Raw genomic sequence first — 23476 nt, 5'->3', positions numbered from 1 at the left:
CTACCTACTATGTGCCAAATGTTTCATTAAAAAACAGTGCTACATATATTCTGTGCACAAACATGCATTGCCGTGCTTGTGGAGGGATAGGGAGAGGAGGTGTAGGAGCTATCCTCTTGCCATAGGACCTACTGCCTTTTTAGCATGTACAGTGCAACGTGTGTACGGCGATGGTGCCCTCTGCCCACAAAACATACCTTGTCATTAATGACAGCTATGATAGTTGATCTTAACATGCCTTGAGGCTACAATGCTGTCCCATTCTGGCCTGGGCTGGGGGAACAATTTCCTGTCCTTCTACTTGTTGAAGATGGAAATACGTTTGGTTTGTAGTAAGCTTTATCTCAAGGTATGTATAACAGATTTATTTTCAATACAAATATTTGATTTTGTCATGATGAACTACAGTGTGGAGGAAAGAATGAGACGACGGTATAGGTTATTGTTACAGCATGGATTATTATTAGTTTTCCTTCTCATTCCTTGTGTCTTACTAGCTAGACTCTGCTCCTACATTACAAATTGTCATCCTGCATTTGGTAAACACCTTTAAACAATGCTGTGTTTTATCTATAGGATAACATGAGAGGGTGGCTTGCAGTGCTGCCTGTTGTCCTCTCTGGGTTCTCTGTGTTTTTCTGCAACCGTTTCAGGGGAATTTTTTGCCTTCTGACCAGCTAACTTCTTATCTCAAATAATTGTACGACCATGATCTCCCTGACAACAAACTTTGTAATGCAGATGCATTAGAGAAGCCTCTAACTTATTTGTTCCATGTTTGGTCCTACATAAATCCAAACAAAAGTATCATTTCGTATTGCATTTCAACCGTAAGAGCATTGCTATCACGCTTTCACCCCGACCAGCTGGGGAACAGCCTGCTCCGCAGGGCAGCGCCAGCAAAGGGCGATTAAAGATCCCCGGCACTGCATGGGATGCCCAGAGCCACCTATCAAGAGAAATGGCCCTAGAGAAAAACAATCAATCGAACAAACCAGAAGGTAAAACCTGCAAGCAGGTCCTCCCTCCTGAATGCAGACGAGATGAACTGGGACGACTTGAATTGCCCTGGAGATGGCAGCATTGAGCAATTTATTTTTTCGACTTGGCTTGCAACACTTGTTTCCTACTTCAGAGGTAGAAGTTATGCGTACGGTACATTTCAGCCCTGTAAACAGCAGATCACGTTGAATATTCAGTTTAATTTAGCATATAATGATTCGGGGAAATACAGTTAACTGCTTGACACTACACAGGAAAAACTCTTCCGGGGACCTCTCCTCGGCCGCGCTGCCGCGCGCCATGGAGGCAGCGCCAAACCTCCCGCTCCTCGCCGGGTCTTTATTCGGGGAACGACCGCACTGGCAGGGCAGGGGACGCGCCGCTTCGGGCCACGTATTAGCCGGAAGCGGCTCCCGCGGAGCGGAACGAGCACCGGCGGGGCGGGGAGGGCAAGCACGCCCAGCGGCCTGCCGCCGCCGGCCGAGCCCCGCCGCTCCCCGCTGGCCCGGGCGGCGGGAACCACCCCATCGCCGGCAGCCGCGGCTCCCCCGCCCCGCTCACGGCGGCCCGCTCCGGCGGCGAGCGCGCGGCTGCCCCGCCCTGAGAAGCGGCGGTTAACGGCCGCGGCTCCGCGCTTGGGCCTGCCCCGCCGCGCGGAGCCGGCGACAAGGGCTGCGGAAAGGAAGGCGGGAGGAGGCTTTCCGCCTGGCCGGGCCCGCCGCGGCGAAAGCCGCCACACTGCAGAGGCTGCCGGCGGCGGTTATAAATAACACGCCGCTGAATGGCGTCTACGCCTCCTTACTACGCGCCGCGCCTCAGCCTGGCCGGGCGCCGCCCCCCGCCGCCGCCGTGACGGACAGGCGGCGGCACCAATGGGGGCGCGGCCCCCGGCGGGCGGTGCGGCGCGGGGCCGGGCCCGGCGGTGGCGGCCCCCGCGGCCGCGCTGAATGAGGGCAGGGAGGGAGGGCGGGGAGCGCCGGGGCGGGCCGCGGGGCCGCGGCGCTGGGCTGGCCGGGAGCCTGGCGGCGGCGGCGGCGGCTCCGGGGATGGTCCACGCACTGGCGCCGTCACGTGTTGTTCTCCTTGGAGTGAGCCGGAGCCGCGGCGGCGGCGGGCGGAGGGGGCTGGACTGGCGAGCGCGGCCCCCGCCGCCTGTTTTGGTGCGGGGCGCCGGGAAACTCCGCGAAGAAGCCGGCGGTGAGGGAGTCGCCGCGGCGGTGCCCGCTCCCCCGCCAGCCTGGGGCACGGGAGGGGGCCGCGCCGCCGGCCGCTGAGGCGCTGCCGACTGGAATGAAGAGGAGGAGGAAGAGAGGATGTTCCTTCGGCACTCGGGCTGCCTCCCCTCCCGCCGCTGCCGGGCTGCGCCGTGTGTGGAAATGGCACTTTCGCTGCCTAACGAGATGGGACTGAATGGGGTCGCCAGCCTCCTCCGCACGCACGAGCGGGAGAAGCAGCAGCAACCTCAGCGCTGATATTTGGGGGAGGGGGGGTTGTGTTGTGGGCGGCTTTTTTTTGGTTTTCTCTTTTTTGGGGGAGGGGGGGAGAAGGGGGGAAAGCAGCGTGTATTTTTGGGTGCAAACCCCCCGACTTTGCAAAACAATCTCCGCCCCCAAGAGGATATTTAATCTGCCACAGAAATCGCTACTCGCGGAGGCAAACTTGAGACGGGGAAGGGGTGCAGCGAGCGGAGGAAGGGGACCCGCGCCCCGCTCCCGGCCCCAGCGGAGCCCGACCGCTGCGAGGAAGATGCGTTTCTCTTTCCCGGCGGCTGCTCTCGGGACGAGACTTTCGTCTGGACTGATCGGGACTGGACTTTTTAAGGACGCGCTTACCCATCTAAGGGCGATTTGGGCATAAACAGCAACGCAAACTCTGATTTGGTGCTGGAAGCTGCCTCTGCCACTGAACAGCTGCTCTCACCCTGCTTCTGTCCCTCCCCCGTCCAGTTCTCAAAAGAGGATCCTGAGCTATTTTGCTTCTTTTTAATTTTTTTTTTAATTGTTGTTGCATGAATTTTACTTTAGGTGGTTGTCTTTTCCGGCTGGCTTGGCTGTTTTGGGGTCTTGCGGACTGCTAGCCGCAGTAACAGCTCCACCGCCTCTCATCATGGCTAGCCCCACAGATAATAATGAGGGCTTCTTCTCAGATGTCAGAAAGGTGGGTTACTTGCGCAAACCCAAGAGCATGCATAAACGCTTTTTCGTGCTGAGGGCAGCCAGCGAGTCTGGACCCGCCCGGCTGGAGTATTACGAGAATGAGAAGAAATGGAGACACAAGTCAGGGGCCCCCAAGCGCTCCATCCCACTAGAAAGCTGCTTCAACATCAACAAACGGGCTGACTCCAAGAACAAGCACCTGGTGGCCCTCTACACCAAGGACGAGCACTTTGCCATTGCAGCTGACAGCGAGCCTGAACAGGAGAGCTGGTACCAAGCGCTACTGCAGTTGCACAACAGGGCCAAGGGCCACCACCACCTCCATCACCATCACCACCACCACCACAGCGACGTCACCTTTGGAGGCAGCAACGCGGGACTGGGGGAAGCAGGTGAGGACAGCTATGGTGAGGTAGCCCCTGGCCCAGCTTTTAAAGAAGTTTGGCAAGTAATTCTGAAGCCTAAGGGCCTAGGCCAGACAAAGAACCTGATTGGCATCTACCGCCTGTGCCTGACTAACAAGACCATCAGCTTTGTGAAGCTGAATTCAGATGCGGCTGCTGTGGTGCTGCAGCTGCTCAATATCCGCCGCTGTGGTCACTCTGAGAACTTCTTCTTCATTGAGGTGGGGCGCTCAGCTGTCACTGGGCCCGGTGAGTTCTGGATGCAGGTGGATGACTCTGTGGTGGCACAGAACATGCATGAAACCATCCTGGAGGCCATGCGAGCCATGAGCGAGGAATTCCGGCCCCGCAGCAAGAGCCAGTCCTCCTCAAACTGTTCCAACCCCATCTCTGTGCCCCTTCGCAGCAGGCACCACGTCAACAACCCTCCACCCAGCCAAGTGGGGCTCAGTCGCCGGTCCAGGACTGAGAGTGTCACGGCCACCTCTCCTGCTGGTGGTGGGGGTGGAGGTACAGGTGGCAAACCCAGCTCTTTCCGGGTTCGAGCATCGAGTGATGGGGAAGGCACAATGTCGAGGCCTGCCTCTGTGGATGGTAGCCCAGTTAGTCCCAGTGCCAACCGGACCCATTCGCATAGACACCGTGGCAACTCCAGGCTCCATCCTCCGCTCAACCACAGCCGGTCCATCCCAATGCCTTCCTCACGCTGCTCTCCTTCAGCCACCAGTCCAGTCAGCCTGTCATCCAGCAGCACTAGTGGCCATGGCTCCACCTCAGACTGCCTGTTTCCACGAAGGTCTAGTGCTTCGGTTTCTGGCTCCCCTAGCGATGGTGGATTTATTTCTTCTGATGAGTACGGTTCCAGCCCGTGTGACTTTCGCAGCTCTTTTCGCAGTGTGACCCCAGATTCATTGGGACACACCCCACCAGCTCGGGGCGATGAAGAGCTCAACTACATCTGCATGGGGGGGAAGACCACCTCCTCTTGCTGCAGCCTGGCAGCCCCCAATGGCCACTTCATCCCACGCACCTGCCACCCGCAGCAGCAGCCCCGCTACCCTGGTACGCCGTGCTGTCCTCGAGGCGAGGAGGTTGCCGACTTGGAGAAGGCGTTCAGGAAGCGGACTCACTCTGCAGGCACTTCGCCCACCATCTCCCACCAGAAGACACCCTCACAGTCTTCGGTGGCCTCCATTGAGGAGTACACGGAGATGCTGCCTTCTTACCCCTGTGGCGGCAGCCGGCTGCCCTCCTACAGGCACTCAGCCTTTGTGCCCACTCACTCCTACCCGGAGGAGTGTCTGGAGATGCACCACCTGGACAGCGGCCATCATCGGACCAACTCTGCCCCGCACACGGATGATGGCTACATGCCCATGTCACCCGGCGTAGCCCCTGTCCCCAGCGGCGGGGGGCCCCCCAAGGGTGGTGACTACATGCCCATGAGTCCTAAGAGTGTGTCGGCCCCGCAGCAGATCATCAACCCTGGCAGGGGGGGCCGCCACCCTCCAGCCACAGTGGACTCCAATGGCTACATGATGATGTCCCCCAGTGGCAGCTACTCCCCCGACAGCGGCTCTGCGGGCTATGGCAAGATCTGGACGAATGGCGCCGGCCACCACCCGAAACTCTCAGTGGAGAGCAACGAAGGGAAGCTCCCCTGCAGTGGCAGCGACTACATCAACATGTCCCCAGCCAGCGGCTCCACCACCAGCACCCCGCCTGACTGCTACTTCGGGGGCGCAGGGCAGCCGGGCGTTGAGGAGGCTGCCACCGCGGCCCACCACAAACCCATCTACTCCTACTTCTCGCTGCCACGCTCCTTCAAGCACGTGCACCGGCGGGGCGGCAGCGGGCCGGCAGTGGCGGGCGAGGAGGGCAGCCCCCAGCTCCGCATCGCTCTCGGCTCTGGCCGCCTCCTCTACGCCGCCGAGGACTCATCCTCCTCCACCAGCAGCGACAGCCTGGGCGGCGGCGGCGGTGGCGGCACCGAGGGCGGCCCCCCGCCGCAAGCGCAGCCCCCGCGCAAGGTGGACACGGCCGTGCAGACCAAGGGCCGCCTGGCGCGACCCACGCGCCTGTCGCTGGGCGGCCCCAAGGCCAGCACCCTGCCGCGGGCCCGGGAGCAGCCCCCGCTCCTCCTGCCCCCGGAGCCCAAGAGCCCCGGCGAGTACGTCAACATCGAGTTCATCGCCGGCGAGAAGCCGGCTTTCCCCTCCGCCGCCCTGGGGCTGGGCTTGCCGCCGCCGCCGGGCAACGAGGGCGCCGAGGAGTACATGAACATGGAGCTGGGCCCGCCGCGGGCCCCCTGCCCCGCCGGCTTCGCCGCCGCGCGGGCGGCCCCCGCGGCCCGGCCCGGCCGAGGCGCGGCCCCCGGCGGCCGGGACTACGTGGCGATGCAGCTGGGGGGCGCCGCCGCCGGGGGCTCCTGCTCGGACTGCGCCGACAGCCCTTCCCCCTGCTCGCCCGCCCTCCTGCTCAGCTACGCCGACGTGCGGGCGGGCCGCTCCGCCGCCGAGAAGCCCCCGCCGGCGGCGGCGGCGACGGCTTCCCCGGAGCTGCCGCGTCCGCCGGCCGAGCTGTCGGCGGCACCGCCGCGCTCCTCCTCCCTGCTCGGGGGCCCCGGCGCGGGCAGCGCCTTCACCCGCGTCAGCCTCAGCCCCGGCCGCAACCAGAGCGCCAAGGTGATCCGTGCCGACCCGCAGGGCGGCCGGCGGCGGCACAGCTCCGAGACCTTCTCGTCCACGCCGAGCGCCGCCCGCGGGGCGGCGGGCGGCGGGGTCGGGGCGCCCTTCCCCTGCGGCGGCGCGGGGGGCGCCGAGGAGGTGAAGCGCCACAGCTCGGCCTCCTTCGAGAACGTCTGGCTGCGGCCCGCCGCGGGGGAGGCGGCCGGCGCCCCCGCCGCCCGCCGGGAGCCGGGGGCCGCGCCCGCCCTGGAGAACGGGCTCAACTACATCGACCTGGACTTGGTGAAGGACTTCAGTCACCGCCGCCGCCACCACCACCTCCACCCCCCCGCCGAGGGCGCCGCTCTGCCGGGGGGGAAGCAGCCGCCGCCGCCGAAAGCCCCGGGCCAGCCTCGCGGGAGCGGCCACTCCAGCGACGACTTGAGCGCGTACGCCAGCATCAGCTTCCAGAAGCGGGAGGAGATGTAGGAGCCGGGCGCCCGCCGGGGAAGGTGAGCCGGGGGCGGGGCGGGAGGAGTTGGACGGCCCCGGGCGTTTCTGTGAGGGGAGAGGGCCGAGGTGGGCGCCGAGGGGCGGCGGCCCGAGGCCGCTCATTGTCATTTCTGCCCGTGGGGACTGGCAGCTCGCAGAGCGTGGTACGGCAGGGCGGGCTGGCGGCCTGCGGCATCCTCCCCCGGGGGGGGCTTTGGGAGATGCCGCAGCCCGAGCAGCGGTGGCTGTGACACGCTGGGTCAGTTTCCTTGTGCGTTTTGCCTTTAGCGTCTGCAGCCTGTTTTAGTGGCAAAAGCATGCGGGAGTACAGCATCCCTGCGGGAGCCCCAGCCGCAGGCTCTCACCTGCACGGGCCGGGGGGGTTGCTTCCAAAGCACGCTGGATGCGCCAGGGGGGATGCGATACGTGTTGCCACGTTTCTTTACTTTTCAGAATTCGGTGTGCTTCAGAACAGTGTGCATAGGAGGGGAAAAAAAGTGAATTGACTATAGCATGGGGCTGGAAACAGGAAACTCCCGTTATAATCCTGGTTTGGTCAGTAATAGCTCTTGTGGCCAAGGGTAAAGCAGTCAACCATGCCATGTGCGTGATTGCTTTCCCATGTGCAAAACACAGCTAACGGCATGTACCTCTTAGGGCTGTCATGAGTGTTAATTCAGTTTTGTTTGGAAGGTACTTTGAACTTGAAAAAGACTTGAAAGCATTATATCTGTCACTTGTGTTTCAACTGATACTAAGCGTGACTGTCCCATGCTCACAAGAGTGTTACAAACTGCATAAGAAATGGGCCATATGAACTGTGTCTTTGGCGTTGACTGACGTGTTCTATTTTTCCTTGAAACTTTTGATTTTTAATTTGGGAAAAACTTCTGCCAGGCTGTTGCACATTGATTACAGGTGTGTAGGATGAGTAGGAGCATTGTTGCAAGCAGTGTGATGTTTCTGCGATGTGGGAGCTTCATGCAGCTCATGACAAATGTATCTTGTTTAGAGCTCATGAAGTACAGTGCACCTGTGTGAGTCCTTTCATGAAAGGTGAAGACCGTTTTGCTGCAGACAAGCACTAGCGGATAGCTACCCAGTTAATCTTGTTGAGACACTCAATTTTAGCAGTTTTCTACAGACTTGAGCAGCAGTAATCATAGTAAGTTTATTACACTTACAATGTAAACAGTGGTATGAGATTCATCCCCTAATGTCATTGCACATATTCATAATAACTGCTTAAACTACTGTGTTTTCTATCTTTATAACCTGAACAAAAGCAAAACAATCTCTTTGTATTTGCTACTTAGCACTTGCCGTTGCCTGTTAGAGCAATGCAATATTAGGTATTAGTCTTACGTGACCTATGAATACCAGGTTAATTTCAAAGTTCGAGGTAAGGTTTAGGATCAGCACAGATATTGCTGGTCTGGTTCAAATGGTAACTAGTAGGAAATGATTATTTTTGTGGATATCTGACAGGAGCGTGCTGGCTGTCACAAGACATTGTCTGTGACCAGACTTGCGCTGCCACACCCTTTCTCTGTTCTGGGATGTGCTTGCAAGAGCCTGTCTAGACTGTCTTCGAGATGCCTCTCCTTACCCTGGGAATCTGTATCTGCCTAGGGCAGTGCTGGTGTTACGAACTCTTCAGGAGGGAATTTTTGCCAGAGGATGCAGCATCTTGTGCTGTAAGTCATTTTGCTAGGAGGATCACTTCCCCCTCCCCCCCCGTTGTGTGCTAAGACTGGGGGAGCAAGTGTGAGAGAAAATCCTCTGTCAGCATGTGGATAACTAAAAATATGTGCAAGAGTATGAGAATACAGTTCTGGGGGGGAGCAGTGTCATAACTGTTTACTTACACAGTTTTTTTCCAAATGCACCGTTTACTTTTGCTGTAGACAAGTTATTTAATTGATCCTGTGTGTCATCTTTAACATAAAAGCTGTGGCAATGTTCTCTATCATGGTGGTAGGTAGATACCTGCTGTGATTATGCTGTTCGGTGGAGGATCAGGACGTGGAAGACTTGATATAAGAACATGCTGAAAAATATTATGCAGATGTTTTTCAGAGCAGCATTGTGAAAGGTAGTGTCTAATAGAGTAATTGCTGTTTGAAGTTGGTTCTTATTTCCCAAAATTAGGATTGGACTGAGCAAGCACAGCTTCTTCTGGGAGGCAGGGGAAGAGTCACTCTATAATTATATGGGGAGTTTGTAGCCATGGCTCTTCCCTTTCCCTTCCCACTATAAAGCTGTGTTAGTTGCTTGTAGCTTTCTCAGATATTAACCCTCTGGACTCTTATTTCCCAGGCTAGATTTCTTGCCATCAGCTGAAACTTTCGTTGCAAAATTCAGCCCAACTAGCTCATTTGTTGAGTGTGTTAAGGAAAAAAACCCAACACCATCTTGTCTGTGTTAAACTGTTTTTACAGCTGTTTTTTGACATGTCCGTGTACCTTTTTTGCTTTGGAGGTGGAACTTAGGTTTGGCGGGGGAATCAGCCCATGTAGGTTATACCTTATGCCATTCTTGAGAAAATCTGCCTGGAGGTGAGTGATTTACAGGCCTGCAAACAGTCTGTTTGCACATGCCTGAAAAAGTTGTTGGGCACCTTCAGCTAAACCGTTCTCCTGAAAACTCCATGTGCAGTGAGGGTGCTCCAGTTCCCTGAAGTTTTGTTTGCCCTTTCCAACGAGCAGCCGAGCAGGCTGTGCTGCCTCGGCCAGCTTCCCCCCGTGTTCCTCCTGGCAGGTGAGGCTGTTCAGGCTTGGCTCAGAGTGGGGAGGCTGCGGTTGTTGTTTCCCCTGTTGGTGTTGGAGCAATGTGGAAGGGGAAGGAAAAGCTAGTTGGTACGTTTGCAGGGATGGCAGAGAGGAGAGAACATCCGGACCTGGGAGGGGAGAGGTGAAGCTGCAGGTGTCAGAACAAGGGATGGGGAAGGCTGCATTAAGTACCCTTACTTTGCTCTCCATCTCTTTCGTGGGTTATTATTTACACTTTTAATCTCAGAAGTGCCAAAGGGACTGCACGTGCTCTTTCTTTTTTTTTCTCCTCTCCATAGAGCAGCCTTCCACCCTACCCCAAAGGCCATAACTATCTGGATAACTCTTATTTTATCCATTCTGGAATTTTCTGTTGTTCCAGACTACAAGACAAGGACCCCAAATGTTGGCCGTACATTTCCTAATAGGTAAAAAGATTGTTGCTGCTTTGCTGCAAGCTACCTAACTCCTCTCCTCTTCCCTGCTCCCATCCTCCCCCCCCCCAGCCGCCTCCAAGTTGCTTAGGCATTACATTCTCAAGTATTTTTAACCTCTTTCAAGTGTACTTATTTCTCCTAACATTAAAGATACTGGCTGAAATAATCACATTGTTTTCCAAATTTAATTAAAAAACATTTCTGTCGTACCCACAGCATTCTTCTGCACTCTCCAATCCCATTCTTGCCCGTTTCCTAACAGCTGGCCCTGCCGTAGCCTTTCTCGCGCTCTTCTCTCATCCTGTTAAAAGTGCAGCAGTTTCCATGCAGTCCTGCATGCTGCCCTGCCCAAACGCTTCCCTCTGCTACAGAGAATTGGGTACTGGTGTGTGTGCCTAGCCAAGCCGGTGACTGTTCGGTGCTTGGATCCTCTGATAAGTGGACTGTTGTGCTTGTAGCTGGAAGGCCACATTGCTGCAGCGGCCAAATCATGCTGGGAAACACCAGCCTATGACACGGAGAGCGAGGCGAGAGCTAGGGAGAGGGGAGAGCGGCGTTGCTGTTCTCCTCCTGCTTAGAGTTTTGCGTGCACAGATGAGCAGGTATTGTGGATATGCTGTGGATCCTGCTTTTGGGATTGCTGTGAGAAGAGAAGGCTCCTAGAATGAGCAGGGGTTTTGAAGATGAACCGCTGATAGTTTGTGTTCTGAGTATACAGTCAAAAAATATTCCAAAAAGGAAACCATTAGATGTTGGCTCCAGAGAAACAGGAAAGGCTGTAGTAGGATAGTAGCATGAATCCAGGTATGTGGCTTTGATCTCCGGAGCTTCAAAGCAAAGCCATTATTCCCCTCATTTCCATTTTGCTGATGAGTCTGAGAACTCGTGAAAATGAGTGCTAATAACACCGAATAGAATATGTGTAGTGTGAGCAAGTGGTAACTTGGCTCACTTGCAGCTTTAATGATGCCTATTTTACCCAGTGCATGGGTGGTTTGGGTTTTTTTGGTGATGTAAGAAAATGGAATACAGTACAATGGCATTTGTACGGTTGTTATGCCTTTTGTCTCGTTCCAGTTAAAGCAAAGCACTACTAAGGGGAAGAGCTAAACATTTGTTTGGGTCTCATGAAAATACACATGATGGTAAACAGAAAATTACTCATGTAGTTCTTGTGTAATATACCTGGATTTTTTTGTTGGGACATTGCTTGCTTTTTTATTTTATTTCTTTAATAGTTTTCAATAGTTGGTTTTGTTTCCTCAAGTTAAAAACTTAAGGTGGAATGACTGAAACACAGCAAATGCCAAAACAAGACGTGTACAATTAAAATAACTTTTTTGGGGGAAGTTGTTTCTAGAACTGAAAGAACAGAAGTTTTTGTAGTTTTGGGTCAGCACCAAGGTAAATACCAGTAAGTTATGAAAGTTTTCCATGCTTTATGGGTATTACTGTAGACAAAACAGTGCATTTCTTACTGTATGCACACACCAGTTTTTCCCCATACCTAATTATTTGCCAAAATTGAGCCTGTCTCCACATACTTGCGTATTTGCCGTTCTCGTGTTTAACAAGACCACAAGCTTATAATTAATGTTTTTGGTTCTTTTGAGGGTTTGTTGGGGTTTTTTTTTTGTAATTTAGACAGTAGATCAGTTCCTTTAATCTAGCTACATTAAATTGTAGTATTGATTATTTCCCCACCCCCACCTTGATTTTAATGACAAGTTTCTTGGGACTTTTTTTTGTTTTCCTGGCTTAAAAATTGGAACTGTATGATTTATAAACTGATTCAGTTGATTATGAAGTAATATCTGGACTTCTTTAGCACATAGGTTTCATATTTAGTCAATGTTTAAACTGGTTTATGTGGTTTAAATTTGAAAATGAAACAGGACGTTGCAGGACAAGGATGATGCTCATTTTTAACTAGCAACTGTGAGAGGTCATATGCTTCCTTAGATAACACTCGTAAATAGAGAATTACAACTCTTAAATAAAATGCAGCAAGCAGCTGTGGAGTAGGAATGTTATTTGGCCAATATCTTCAGTATATTGCATTGTTTCAGGAGTGCTTTATAATAGCTGAAATTTTTATATTCATTAGGACTATACAGTTTTCATGACTCTATAAATGCATGAATGCAAGTACTGAAAGTAAAATGTACTTGAATATTCTTTTGAACAAGGTGCAGTAACTGTATAATAGCTTGTTTGTGAAGAAAGAGGAGTGTTTCTTTCCAGTTTATTGAAAGTGGATCTGTTCAGTACTGATTATTGTGCAAATAAAGTCACTAGTGAACATAAACTTAAAAAAAAAAAATTTTGATGTCCAGTGATATGGAAGAGAAATAGATATTCTTTTTCCAAAACTAATTTGATACTAAATTTAACCTCTGTGCCAAGTTTCATTGAAAACTAATTATTGCATTTGATTGACAGTGTTATGAAATACAGTACTCTTAAGAGATAGGAGGGAGAAGGCGCGGCCCATGCTGTGGCTAGAAGAGAGACTATGGGATGCTGACGTAAGATAATGGGGAATTAGAGGTACAGGCCGGGCCATAGTTGTAGAAACTCGCATGGGAGGGAGATGGAAATGAGACATAGAAATTACTTAGGGGACACAGAGAAACTGTGGTATGATGATGTTGGTGGAGAGAATTGCAAGGTGTTCATGATCTGAAGGGAATTGGGATGGTGGTATGTGAAAGTTTGAGGATGAATACAGAGAAATGCGGAGGGCCTCGATATATACGGGGAGTTTATTCTAGAGGCGCTCATTTTGCATGGTACTGCAGTTTTCTGAAGGTGTTTTTACTTCTATATTTTTCTTTTGATCTTATTACTGGGATAGACTGTTTAGAAAGCGCATGTGTTCCTTACTTGTGATTAGATTTTTTTTTTTTTTTAATATTATTTGGATATTCTGCTGACCTTAACAGGATGATGTGCATGGTAAGGTAAGTAGAATTTGCCTCCAGCTCTTCTTTCCTGAATTCTTTGTCTTCTAGCATCCCTGTCACAACCACAGCAGTAAACCACAGGTAGGAATCTGAATTAAGTACAAGATAAATAAGAATGAGTAAATTTTAACATCAGAAAACCTTGCTTTTATAAAATGCACATAATGAAAGGAGAACTATATTCATACAGGTTTTTTTAACTGCAGTATTTTGTTCTTTACACTCTACTACTTGGACAGTTATAAATTTGATTAAAAATTAGTTTCATTAGTTTCATAGTTTGACTTACGGATTAGTAAGTATAGATTCCTGTAAAATTGTTTAGTTTAAAGAATATCTTGTAAAAGAAAATTTCAAAATGCAAAATTATTGTCACTTGTTACAGGAGATCTTGTGTTTTTCATTTTGTGGTAAGAGCTGCAACACAAATATATTAATATTAACAAATACATCTGAATTCCCAATTTGTCAGAATGCTAAAAGCTGTCTTTTGGTCATCTGTACGTAATCTGGTATGTTAGAGTACATATTCATAAAAGTGAATAGCATTATTCTATTTTTACATCATTCTGAGTTTTTGATAAATGGTCATTGTGATGATTATTATTCTGAATACATGAGATAGAGGTAGTAAAGGAGAGGTGTTGGTAAGTTTAAAAAAAAAAATATTCCGAAATTTAACAGCTTTACTCTCCTCTTACAGAATGGGAAATATAACAAAAGCCAAGGTGCGAACAGATAAAGGAGATTTAAATAAGCCTGGCACTCTTAACTAACTAAAAGATGTCTTGATATATATCTCTCTGATCATGTTTGACATATCTAGGTCATGTTCTCTGAAGACTATTATTAGAGATTTAACCTTGTGTAATTGCAAAGTGTATTTTCTTCAGAGTAGTTTTTGATCAAGTAGGTGAGACAGTGAAAGCTTGTGTGTGTTCAACTGCTTGTAATAATTTGGGAATCTAGTTAAAAGATCTGGTGTCAGTCACCTGAGCTGTAAGGTGAAACACACCATTCCCGTGGTGTGTCACAGAAGATTTGTCTGTGTACGTTTTGTCAACTGTTGTAAAATTCCATTTTTTTGGAAGCTGGGGACGTGGAAGAAATGACCTGTTAAATTTTCAAATAAGATGCGCTTCAGGAAGAATGGTGTTAACGTTGTACACTTTACAGCTAGTAAAGCTGTTGAGGTGTACTTGTACATTTGAACTGTCTGATGATACATGTTATAAAATGCAGGAAGCTAGTAGTCTGGGAACTTCTACAACTTTAATTTACTGTGTTTCTTCTTTTTTTTATTTTTCCCCCCTCCAGTCTGTGTAGGTTGGATATTTGTAACCCACTAGGGCACCTAAGCATTGGGCAAGCTTTCTTTGAAATATAGAATCTATGTAAATAGAAAAAATGTGAATTATCTATCAGCCTTGGTTCTTGTCCAGTTCCAGCGGACTGGCTTTCAGTGTGGTGCACAAATATTTGTTAAGACGTAACTATGGGGCAGGAACTCCATAAGCTGGCTTTGCCAGTCAATAAAATACGTAACTAGTCTGTGAACGGGAGCTTTCCTTCAATGGAACAGTTCCCTGAAGGAGTAAAAAGCTCTAACACATGGAGTGGAGGAGACTAAGCCAGTGATTGTATGGGTTCCTTCTGCTCTTACTTCAGTGAATTTGTAGACTTAAAAAAAAAAAAAAAAAAAAAACAAAAAAAAAAAACAAAACCAAACCCAACCCAAAGCTGCCCTTCATTCTCCTCACAAGATCCTGGACGTCTTTACCTCACTAGGAACATCCATGTTTAAACGCTGTGCCCAGAGCTGTGGAGAAGGCACGTGTCTTGGTTTAGAGACTCAAAGAACCTCAGGAAGTGTAGGTGGAGGTAGAAGACTGAGTTCATTGCTCGTCATATGGCATATCTCAACTGGGGTCTCACCATTTATCAGTTTTTAAGTGACCGTAGAGGAGTGGAAGGGAGGTGGGAACTTCAATACGCCATGGCTGAAGCTGTGACGTGCTTGCTTCAGTTCTGACTCGAGCTTCCCGCACCCTGTGCTGTGTACGAGAGATGCAAAAAGACATCTAGAGCGACAACTGATGTGTATCAGTGAGGGAATCTTGTAGATTAAAACACCGGATGGTAATTCATCTTCAGCATAGCTGGCCTTCATTTTGAAGAGAAGATTGCTATGTTTACCCCTAGAGAACAGGGAACAAGCAACAGGGGAGATGTCTCAGCTGCAGAGACAAACTGGGAGCTCAGAAGCCCTCTGTATGCCCTGCACACCAGGGGAGTGCTGGTGCCTAGACGTAAGTAACGTTCAGTCATTTCGCTGAAATACCTTGAAAATCACTTGTGCAAGGAGACTATGGTCTTCCAGTAACTTCCCAGTTTAGTTTGATGATTCCTATGCAAGTGATCGACAAGGTGTTTGGGAGTCAGTGTGAGCAGTGATGCATGTGGTATGCAAGAGCCTTCATACTGATATTAAAAAAGGAAAAAAAAGGTCTTCTCTTTCCTGGAGAAGATAGAGGTGCAACAGAATGTCTTTTGCTGTGCCTGCGCCTACCGTGACATAGGGCTGGTAATGTCTGCTGCCTTCGCTGGCATGGTACAATGTGCTTTTTCATGGTACTCATTCTCCAATGGTGATACCCAGAGAAATAAAGTTTGGGCATTTCTGCTCAAATGATGGCGGCTGTTCCATTTCTGACTCTTGCAGGCACTGTAGGTAAATGATGGAGAAGTTGGCTGAATGGTCTCTGAAAGATGGGATTAATTTTCATTTCCTCAGAAAAGTTTGTGCTGTCATAATTACTGATTCCTCTCCCATAATTCCTGATCACAAATTCTGAATTACTTGTTACTTCAAAATAGCAAAACGTAGTATTATGGAGCAGAATGTTATGGAATAATGAGGAAATAAACTAACAAGTTGTTTAGTCAGTTAACATATTCTCTTACTTTTTTTTTTTCTACTTTTGAATATACCCATGAGGATTTTCCTTTCAGAGTACAGTTGTATTTCATGGAAGTGACCGACAGCAGGTAGCCCAGCTGCACAGTCCTTGAAAGAGGTAGGACAGCTCGGCTTGCCCAGAGGATTTGAAATGACTCGTAGATGTCGGTAGGGTAATGTATTGCTTGTTTTGGTGGGAACAAAGATCTGTACGATGGCTGCATGAAGGAAAAAATGAGCAATACTCCCCTTTTTGCAGTGATGGTAAATTCAAACTGAACCATTTTCATCTGGTGAAAATGAAAGCAACTAATTGAAATCCTTAGAAGGATGAAAACATATTTTGGACAGGTAGGAACTGCTTTGTTAAAAATGAAAAAAGTGCCTCTCTTTAACCTGCTACATTTACCCTATTTCTCTTTTGGACTTCTTTGCTTGCAAAGCACAGGCACAGTATACCATCCCTTCATGCTTTGCTGTGTTATGGTATTTTTAGCACTTGATCTACGTTTGATTTTCTATATTGCAGAACAAAGTTGATTGATTTTTTTTTTTTTTTTTTTTTAAAAACTAGTGGCAACTAAACTGCAGAATAATAAATATTGTTGCCCTTTGAAAAACAAAGGGAAGTGCACAAGTATGAAATAGTTGATTGCTTGATCACATACATAAAATGAAATACAGGTAAGGAGATGCTAGTATTTCTAAAGCCTAGGTGTACTGAAAACGATTGCAAACAAAGGGAACTTGCTATCTGCTGTATGTTGTTCAGGAATCTCAAAAAGCAGACTGGCTGGCACATCTAGGGTGTGGTCTCGCAAGATGTTTGGGCAGATTTAAACAGCTTGCTTTACTGAAAAGAGTGGTCTCACCTCACCCGCCTTTACTCTCATCTGCGTGCTCCCACTGTTTCTCTGTGCTGGTTCCATACAAGTAAATGGCAACTATAGTTAGGCTGATGTATTATTTAGTAACTGTTTCTATTTCCTCATTTTGCACATAATGGCATTCAGATTTCTTAGAAACAGCAAAATAAAATGTATAAAGAGGAATTTAGTTTGTTTAGGAAGCTGTAGGTTGAAAGCAGTAAATATTTTTCTCACTGAAAGTTAATATTTGTTCTAGTGTCAGTATTTTGGAAATAATCTTGTATTTTGTTGACTTTATCATCATCTGGTGAACATGATGCAGAATGTTCTTGAATTCCTTGAATGTCTTGATATGGGTGGATAGCCATGTGTGATTTACATCTATCTTACCAGTTCGAGATGAAAACAGAGGCAGATGAAACTAAATTGAAGAGCAGTGGTGGAAACCAAACAGCTCCAAATCATCCCTTTTCCTTATACAACTGCTGTGCGCACTCCTTCCTCCCGCGGCTGCTTCTTGGAGCAGAGGTTAAAAAACTGGTATCTGCTAGCATCGGTGCACTGTGCATGAACATTGTACTTTAAACATGTAAATGGTGAAACTTTATTCTTAAATGGATTAACATAGCTGATCAATTTATATTCAAGACAGTCTTGAATACTTCAAACAATTTAAGGGTTCTTAAAAATGAAACAAAACTCTCAAATAAATTTAATTCTTTTCTGTATGAAACTTCTTTCCCTAGCAAGCTCTGATACAAGGGAAAAGCCCTTCTGAAGGTGTGCAGGCATGTAGCTAGGGCATGTTTTTTCAGGCCTTTGAACTAGGTTAGGAATGTGTCTCAAGATGGAAGAATGAATAGTTACTTGGTGCTTTTAGCCTCCGGGCTTGAAACTCGCAAGAGGAATGTTATTGTGTCTTCAAAGTCTGTTTCACACGAGTCTTTGTTGAGCAGGAACTTGGAGAGTCTTTGTATTATCATGCACAAAACAAAAACAGCCAGCCACCCAATTTGATCTAATTGGGCGGTGGTGGTGAGATGTTTCTTCAGTAGGAAGGCTCTGGAAGATGGGGTGCATATTTTTAATTAGGAAATACCCTTTAGAGCGAAGGGATTGCCTACACAGGCGTTTACCAGCTTGATAAAACTATCTAATTATACCGATGCAATTCCCCATATGCACATCCCCTCTTTTCCCCTCCACTCTATGTAGTGCTTTCCCAGGAAGAGAGCAAATATTTACATTTCTTTTAAATTCTGTTTTGACCCTGAGGTGGTGGTAGCACATCCCTGGAGAAGGCAAGCTGAGGTTGAGAAAGTGGGGTGGTTCTGGTTGAATTAATTTTTGTAATGCTTTTTCAAAAATAAACCTGTGTTGAGGACTAAATGTGCTGTAATACACTAATACTACCTAAATTAAGAGAGACTTTCCAATCAACGTAACTATAAAGTGTTTAGAGGAAATAAAACCATTGCTCTAGTGAACATGATTGGTGAAGTATCCAGAATCGGGGTTTGAAGTGCTAAAAACTAATTTTTGAGAACAGCAGCTGCTTCAGTAGATATCTAGAGAAATTTATTTTCATTTTAGTGTATGACTAGCCTAATTACGTGAGTTGTTTATTCAAAGTTGAGTAAGATCAACAGAAACTGAAAAGATAGGAAAATGAATTTCCTTTCTGAAGTGTTTTAGTTTAAAAAAAAAATTGAACTCTACTAAATCTGAAATTTTGAAGTCCATAGTAGCCAAGCCCACTCAATTTCACCTAAATAAAGAAGAGGCTTTAAAAAAAAAAAAGGAATTGTTTCTAAATGCAAGTTTTATTTTGTTAAGCAACTTCCTTATATGTTCGGGATATTTTGTTAGTTTTTAGTTAACTGATAACTAAACACAGGGCATACTATTTTACAGTTTTATCTGGATTTTCATTCAAACACAGCTTGAAAAGTCATAAATATAAAATTTAACCAGCTAGTAAATAGTGACCTGTATTGGTCATTAATTTTATGTGAAGAATCTGCATAAATATGTACTAACAGTATTGTCTAACTAGGGACTATACCAAATGCCAAATTACAAGGTTATATTGCAGATTGGCATGATTTAGTGGTTATCGCTCTTTGAGAATGACCATTAAGAACATAAAAAGATAAGTTTCCTCATTTGCTAATCTAAATTTGATTATTTTAATCACTTTAATTTGAATTAATCCACCATGAAGCCAAGTGTCAGTACATACATGATAATTAAATATATTTGAACGGATATGATCGTGCAGAAATGAAGTGTAGGCACAGAAGAGACCTGGTTACAGGACCTCGTCTGATCCAGAGGAGGAGCAGCCAATACACGAAATGGTGGGAGGTTGGGAGGCTGAGCGGAGAGGGCAAAACCACAAGTACAGAGAAATGGCAGTTAAATGTATTGAAGGATAAGAGTGACAGGCAGGCTGTGTAAATTGGCTGGCCAGTTAGTGGGTCTTCTGTAAGAGAAGTTTCACAAGATTAGAGAAGGCAAAGTTGTGTAGGAAGGGGTAAGGGGCTGAGTGAGCAGAAGGAGAAATGGGAATAATGCTGGGAAGCTCAGATTTCAGTTGATGTAATTGGGCTTTAATGGCTTGAATGATTCATTATCTCTTAGCTTGATAGGCTGTTATAAAATTTTAAACATAAGTATGAATGAAGTTACTTAACGCTGATAACATTGTGGGATTGCAGTAGTGGAAAGCATTGATATACCAAGAATTGTTAGAGGAAAAAAATTGTATAAGATGTTGGTAACAGTTGTGTAAACATATTTTGGAGGAAGGTTTGAATGATGGATCCTTCTGCATGAGTGTGCTATGAAGTATTTCTCATCTTGGCAGGGAAGGGGAGGAATCTTCAATTGATGGAAATTGCTGTACCTACTTGAAGTTGGTAGGACTAGAGCAACATGCCTCATTTTAGAATGTGTCCCTTGAACTTTTTTTCCTTTTTTTTCCTGTAAGCTGTTGCTACACTGTTCTGTTTGAATTAACAGCAAGTCCCCATTAATTTTAATTAGCTACAGTAATGAGTTAGTTACAAAGTGCTACAAAATGATTTGTAATTCAATGTCTAATTTATCTCCTACCTTGGATATTTCATCTTTTCCAAAAATTCTTCTCCTGAAGATTGGTGAGACGTTTGATCTGTCTTGATGGAAGCTTGTTTACTTCTATGTTTGTTAGAGTATTCCTTTATCAAATAACTCCTGTGATGTTAATTGTGCTTTATGGATTTGGGTCACATTTCAGCATTTGCATTTAGGTTGAAGGAACAGGTAAAAGCAGAAGACTATTAGCAAGCCTGCTATATGCTTAGAATAAACATGCCTACAGAACACTTAATGATAGCCTTTGCATTATAGGACTGCTATGGTTTCTAGAGCTTTGCAATCTGTTTGTGTTTTTAACTGATACGCTCTTACACAGTAGCTTCTTACTGATCTTCATTATAACTTTTTGAAGGTTTTTGTTTTGATTTTGTGAAGTCAGGAGTGATACAAATCACTACCTGGAATCTGTTTTCACATCTCTGACTTTATCTGCATATCCTATAGTCATACTTACAACTTCTACCATTGTTGTGACTTTCTCTGTTCTGAGTCTTTAGGCTCGGTTCATGCAGGTGCGTATGACAGATTTAAGGCCAGAAAGAGCTGTGATGAGTACGGGTAATTGTTCCACTTTAGAAGCAGAATGCAGGGCGCAGCTTTGCCATCAGCTTAAAGTAATTGAAGGCCACCCTATTGTTGCTGTCTCCTTGACCACGTATTCCTCTGGAGAGTTGGTTTTGGCATCACCCGTGACTGCTCACAGGTGATGGTGTGGGGGAGCACTTGGAAATGTATTTAGGAGGGAGTACTGGACCATTTCTCCAGGCAGCAGCTTGTTCCTAGTTTGGCTAAAACCAATTGTGAAAGCTCATCTGCAATATTCTTTCAGGCATCATTCAAACTTCTTTTTTCCTCCCAGTCTGGACTTGTGTTATTTAAAACTTCAAGTAGAACATGATTATGTGATTAGTACCTTATACTCTCCTTGTCTTGGCCTACATTACTGCTGCTTCTGGCCTCGGTTCTGCTTTTGCCAACTGCAAAAAGCGTCTTTGAAATTGCCTGCCTGCACAGTTGTTGTAAAACTCTGCCTTTAGTGAGGTATGATCCCGACCAGCCGCGAGATGGCCAGAACCTGCTGTACCACCGGTACCTCAGCCCCAGAAGCCTTTGCAGGTGTGCTGCATTAGAATCAGAGTGGTTTTATTGAAACAGATTTGCTTCTTCACTCGCCCTGGAGGTACTACTTTTAGGTGGGAATGCAGTATAGGTGTATTTATGGTGTTGAAAAAAAACTACTCCATTATGGCTTGTTTCGGTTCAGGTAAAAAATAGTAAGCTGTATCCGAGAAAAGGCATCTTTCACTGGCAAACCTGCACCTGCTGCTTTAGTATTCATACTAGTTTAGCTGTCTATGTTAGTCATCTTCTCAAACAAACCTTTACCACAAAAACCAAAATCCACACTGACAAATTAGCCTTTCTAGTTTAGATAAGGTCATATGTACGTGGAAAACATTTTCAGGTGAAAATGAAAAATATATGTAATGACTTCAGACAGCTGTCTTTCAGACTTCTGATACAGTTACTCAAGATGTCATATGAGAAACAGGCAGGGTTCCCACCTTTCTGCCCCCAATTCTTGTTCAAATTTAGTGATTATAAGAGGATTCAATAAGTAAGTGACTCCGAGAGAAGGAAACATCAGTCTCCCTGAAACATTTCCTACTGATCTTGTAGCAACTCGGGTGAGTCTGGGGAAGAAAATTTTTGTCCTTTTATTAAAAAATCTTTTGCATGTTGTCCCCTGTGGTGTGGCACAAAACTGAATGCATGTTGTCCAGCAGATGTGTGATTGTAAAAACAAAACTTGCTTTTAACTATTTGTTGAACATCTAACATTACGGTCTACGTTAGGAAGTAACCTCTTAAAGGTAGCTCTGCCTTTCTGCTGCTCTGTGCAACGTTTCCAGATGTGTTTGAGTACAGTTGGAGGATTAAAATGCTCCAAGAGCTATTACAGTCATCTGTAGGTTGGCTTTTTTTTTTCTTTGCCTCAATTTTCTGTAGCTTTCTGTTTTAAGCCTTATTTATTAAGAAGTGTTTTATTGCATTCTGTTTGTTTTTGCAAACTACCGTGTCATCTATTTGGCAGGAGAGGGAGGAGGTTTAAAATTTCTCCTTACCTCCTCTGCCTCTCTCCAGCGAAATTTTTGATTGTTCTGTTAATGAGTCATTTTCTCTACAGCTGAAGTTAATTTCGTGGCTCATCCAAACAATGAGTATTTTCTGAGCAAGGAAGTGAGGGAATTTTAGTTCTTTCCCCTTTTTTTTAATGTAAAGGTGTGTCTTGAGTGTTTCCAAAAAAACATGGAAGAGAACACAGACATGGGTTTCTTACTTCTTTGGAAAAAGAACTTCAAATTTTGTGTTGCATGAGCTTGACTTACTGTGTTCAGGTTATGTTCCTCCTCTTCATAGACTCATCTAAATCCACCGATCCAGATGGATGAGTAGTTTTCTTCCACCTTAAGCAGCTCTGGCAATGCAAATATTTGGCATCTTCTAGTGGGTGTATTTGTCTGTCAGTGACAGGATTCCCCCAAGTTCATTCTGCTTCAGCAACCGAAGGTCACACAACACACTCTTCAGTTGCCATCTGGCAGTTTATTATTAACAATGGTATGGAAACCAGAAATAAGAAAAGCTGGACCAAAACATTAAATGTATTGTTTCAGATGTTCAGTGCAAGCTCAGTTCACCTACGCTGTGTGGTGGCATCTCCTTTCCAAGGGCTGTCCAGCCCAGCGATTTGGCATTTGAAGCAGCTTCACCTTCTGTTCGAGACACATCTCCCCGGGTTTTCTTCCTTGCATCCACGTATGCCTTTGGATCTGTTTGCAGTTTGAATTGCAGTGCCTTAGAAAAATAGGGTTAGTTTTGATTTCTCTGTACCACAGTTAAATTTTTAAGCCAGTACCATTATTGTACCATTATCCTGAAGGCAGCAGGAAGAGATGACTTTGCTAATGTGTTTGCACACTGTTGGAGGTATTTTGTCATTTAAGAATTGGTAACAAAACGTCTAGTGACTTCACTGGAGCGGAGTTTCCTCCGTCGCATAGACAGAGTAGAAAGAAGTAGGTAGGGTTTGCAGTGCAGTAGTGCTGCTGTATGTTCAGAAATGCTCTTTTCCAAGGGTTCTTTATCAGTATTTAAAAGCTGATAGTGAATGCTATTGAACTCTTATTTTCTCTAGTTCTTTCTTTCTGCGGAACTGTATGTGTGCCCTAGAGTGAGAGTTCTGTGCTTTGTGCTGTTCAAGCCAATCTGCCCAAGAGTGGTGTTTTCCAGAGAAAAAGGGTAATCAAAGATTTGAAATGAAAATCACTTCTGAAATATTTCTGACATGTATGTAATAGATTTGTAAAATCTGTTTTATACTTCTGTTTGTTGAACATAGGGTGTTCTGATTTGGCTGAATAATACCAAGTTATTGTGCGTCAGTGTCCTCACACACAAGGCTTTGATTAAGCAAGAAAAAAATGTTACGATATTAAAGGCTGGCCTATGTACAAACTCACACAGAGAAACAAAAAGTGTGAATTAAGAAAGTTAGCATTTTAATACAAATGCTTTAATACCATGCATAACAGTGACTGGTCTGGGCAAA

At 46.6% G+C, this 23476-nt stretch overlaps 1 protein-coding gene across 1 annotated transcript in view; it reads left to right on the top strand.

Moving 5' to 3' along the window:
• The first annotated feature begins 2022 nt into the window (after window positions 1-2022).
• The window catches only part of IRS1 (insulin receptor substrate 1), a 56287-nt gene continuing 34833 nt past the window's right edge, over window positions 2023-23476 (top strand). Inside the window, exon 1 of the mRNA XM_075158205.1 lies at window positions 2023-6740. Within this exon, the coding sequence (XP_075014306.1) occupies window positions 3109-6717 (3609 nt within the window). The 5' untranslated portion in view covers window positions 2023-3108 and the 3' untranslated portion in view covers window positions 6718-6740. The remainder of the gene's footprint in view (window positions 6741-23476) is intronic.

The sequence above is a fragment of the Calonectris borealis genome, chromosome 9 (assembly GCF_964195595.1).
Source record: "Calonectris borealis chromosome 9, bCalBor7.hap1.2, whole genome shotgun sequence".
Lineage (NCBI taxonomy): Eukaryota > Metazoa > Chordata > Aves > Procellariiformes > Procellariidae > Calonectris > Calonectris borealis.
Note: the sequence above shows the minus strand (reverse complement) of the source record. Positions and strands in the feature narration are given on the sequence as shown.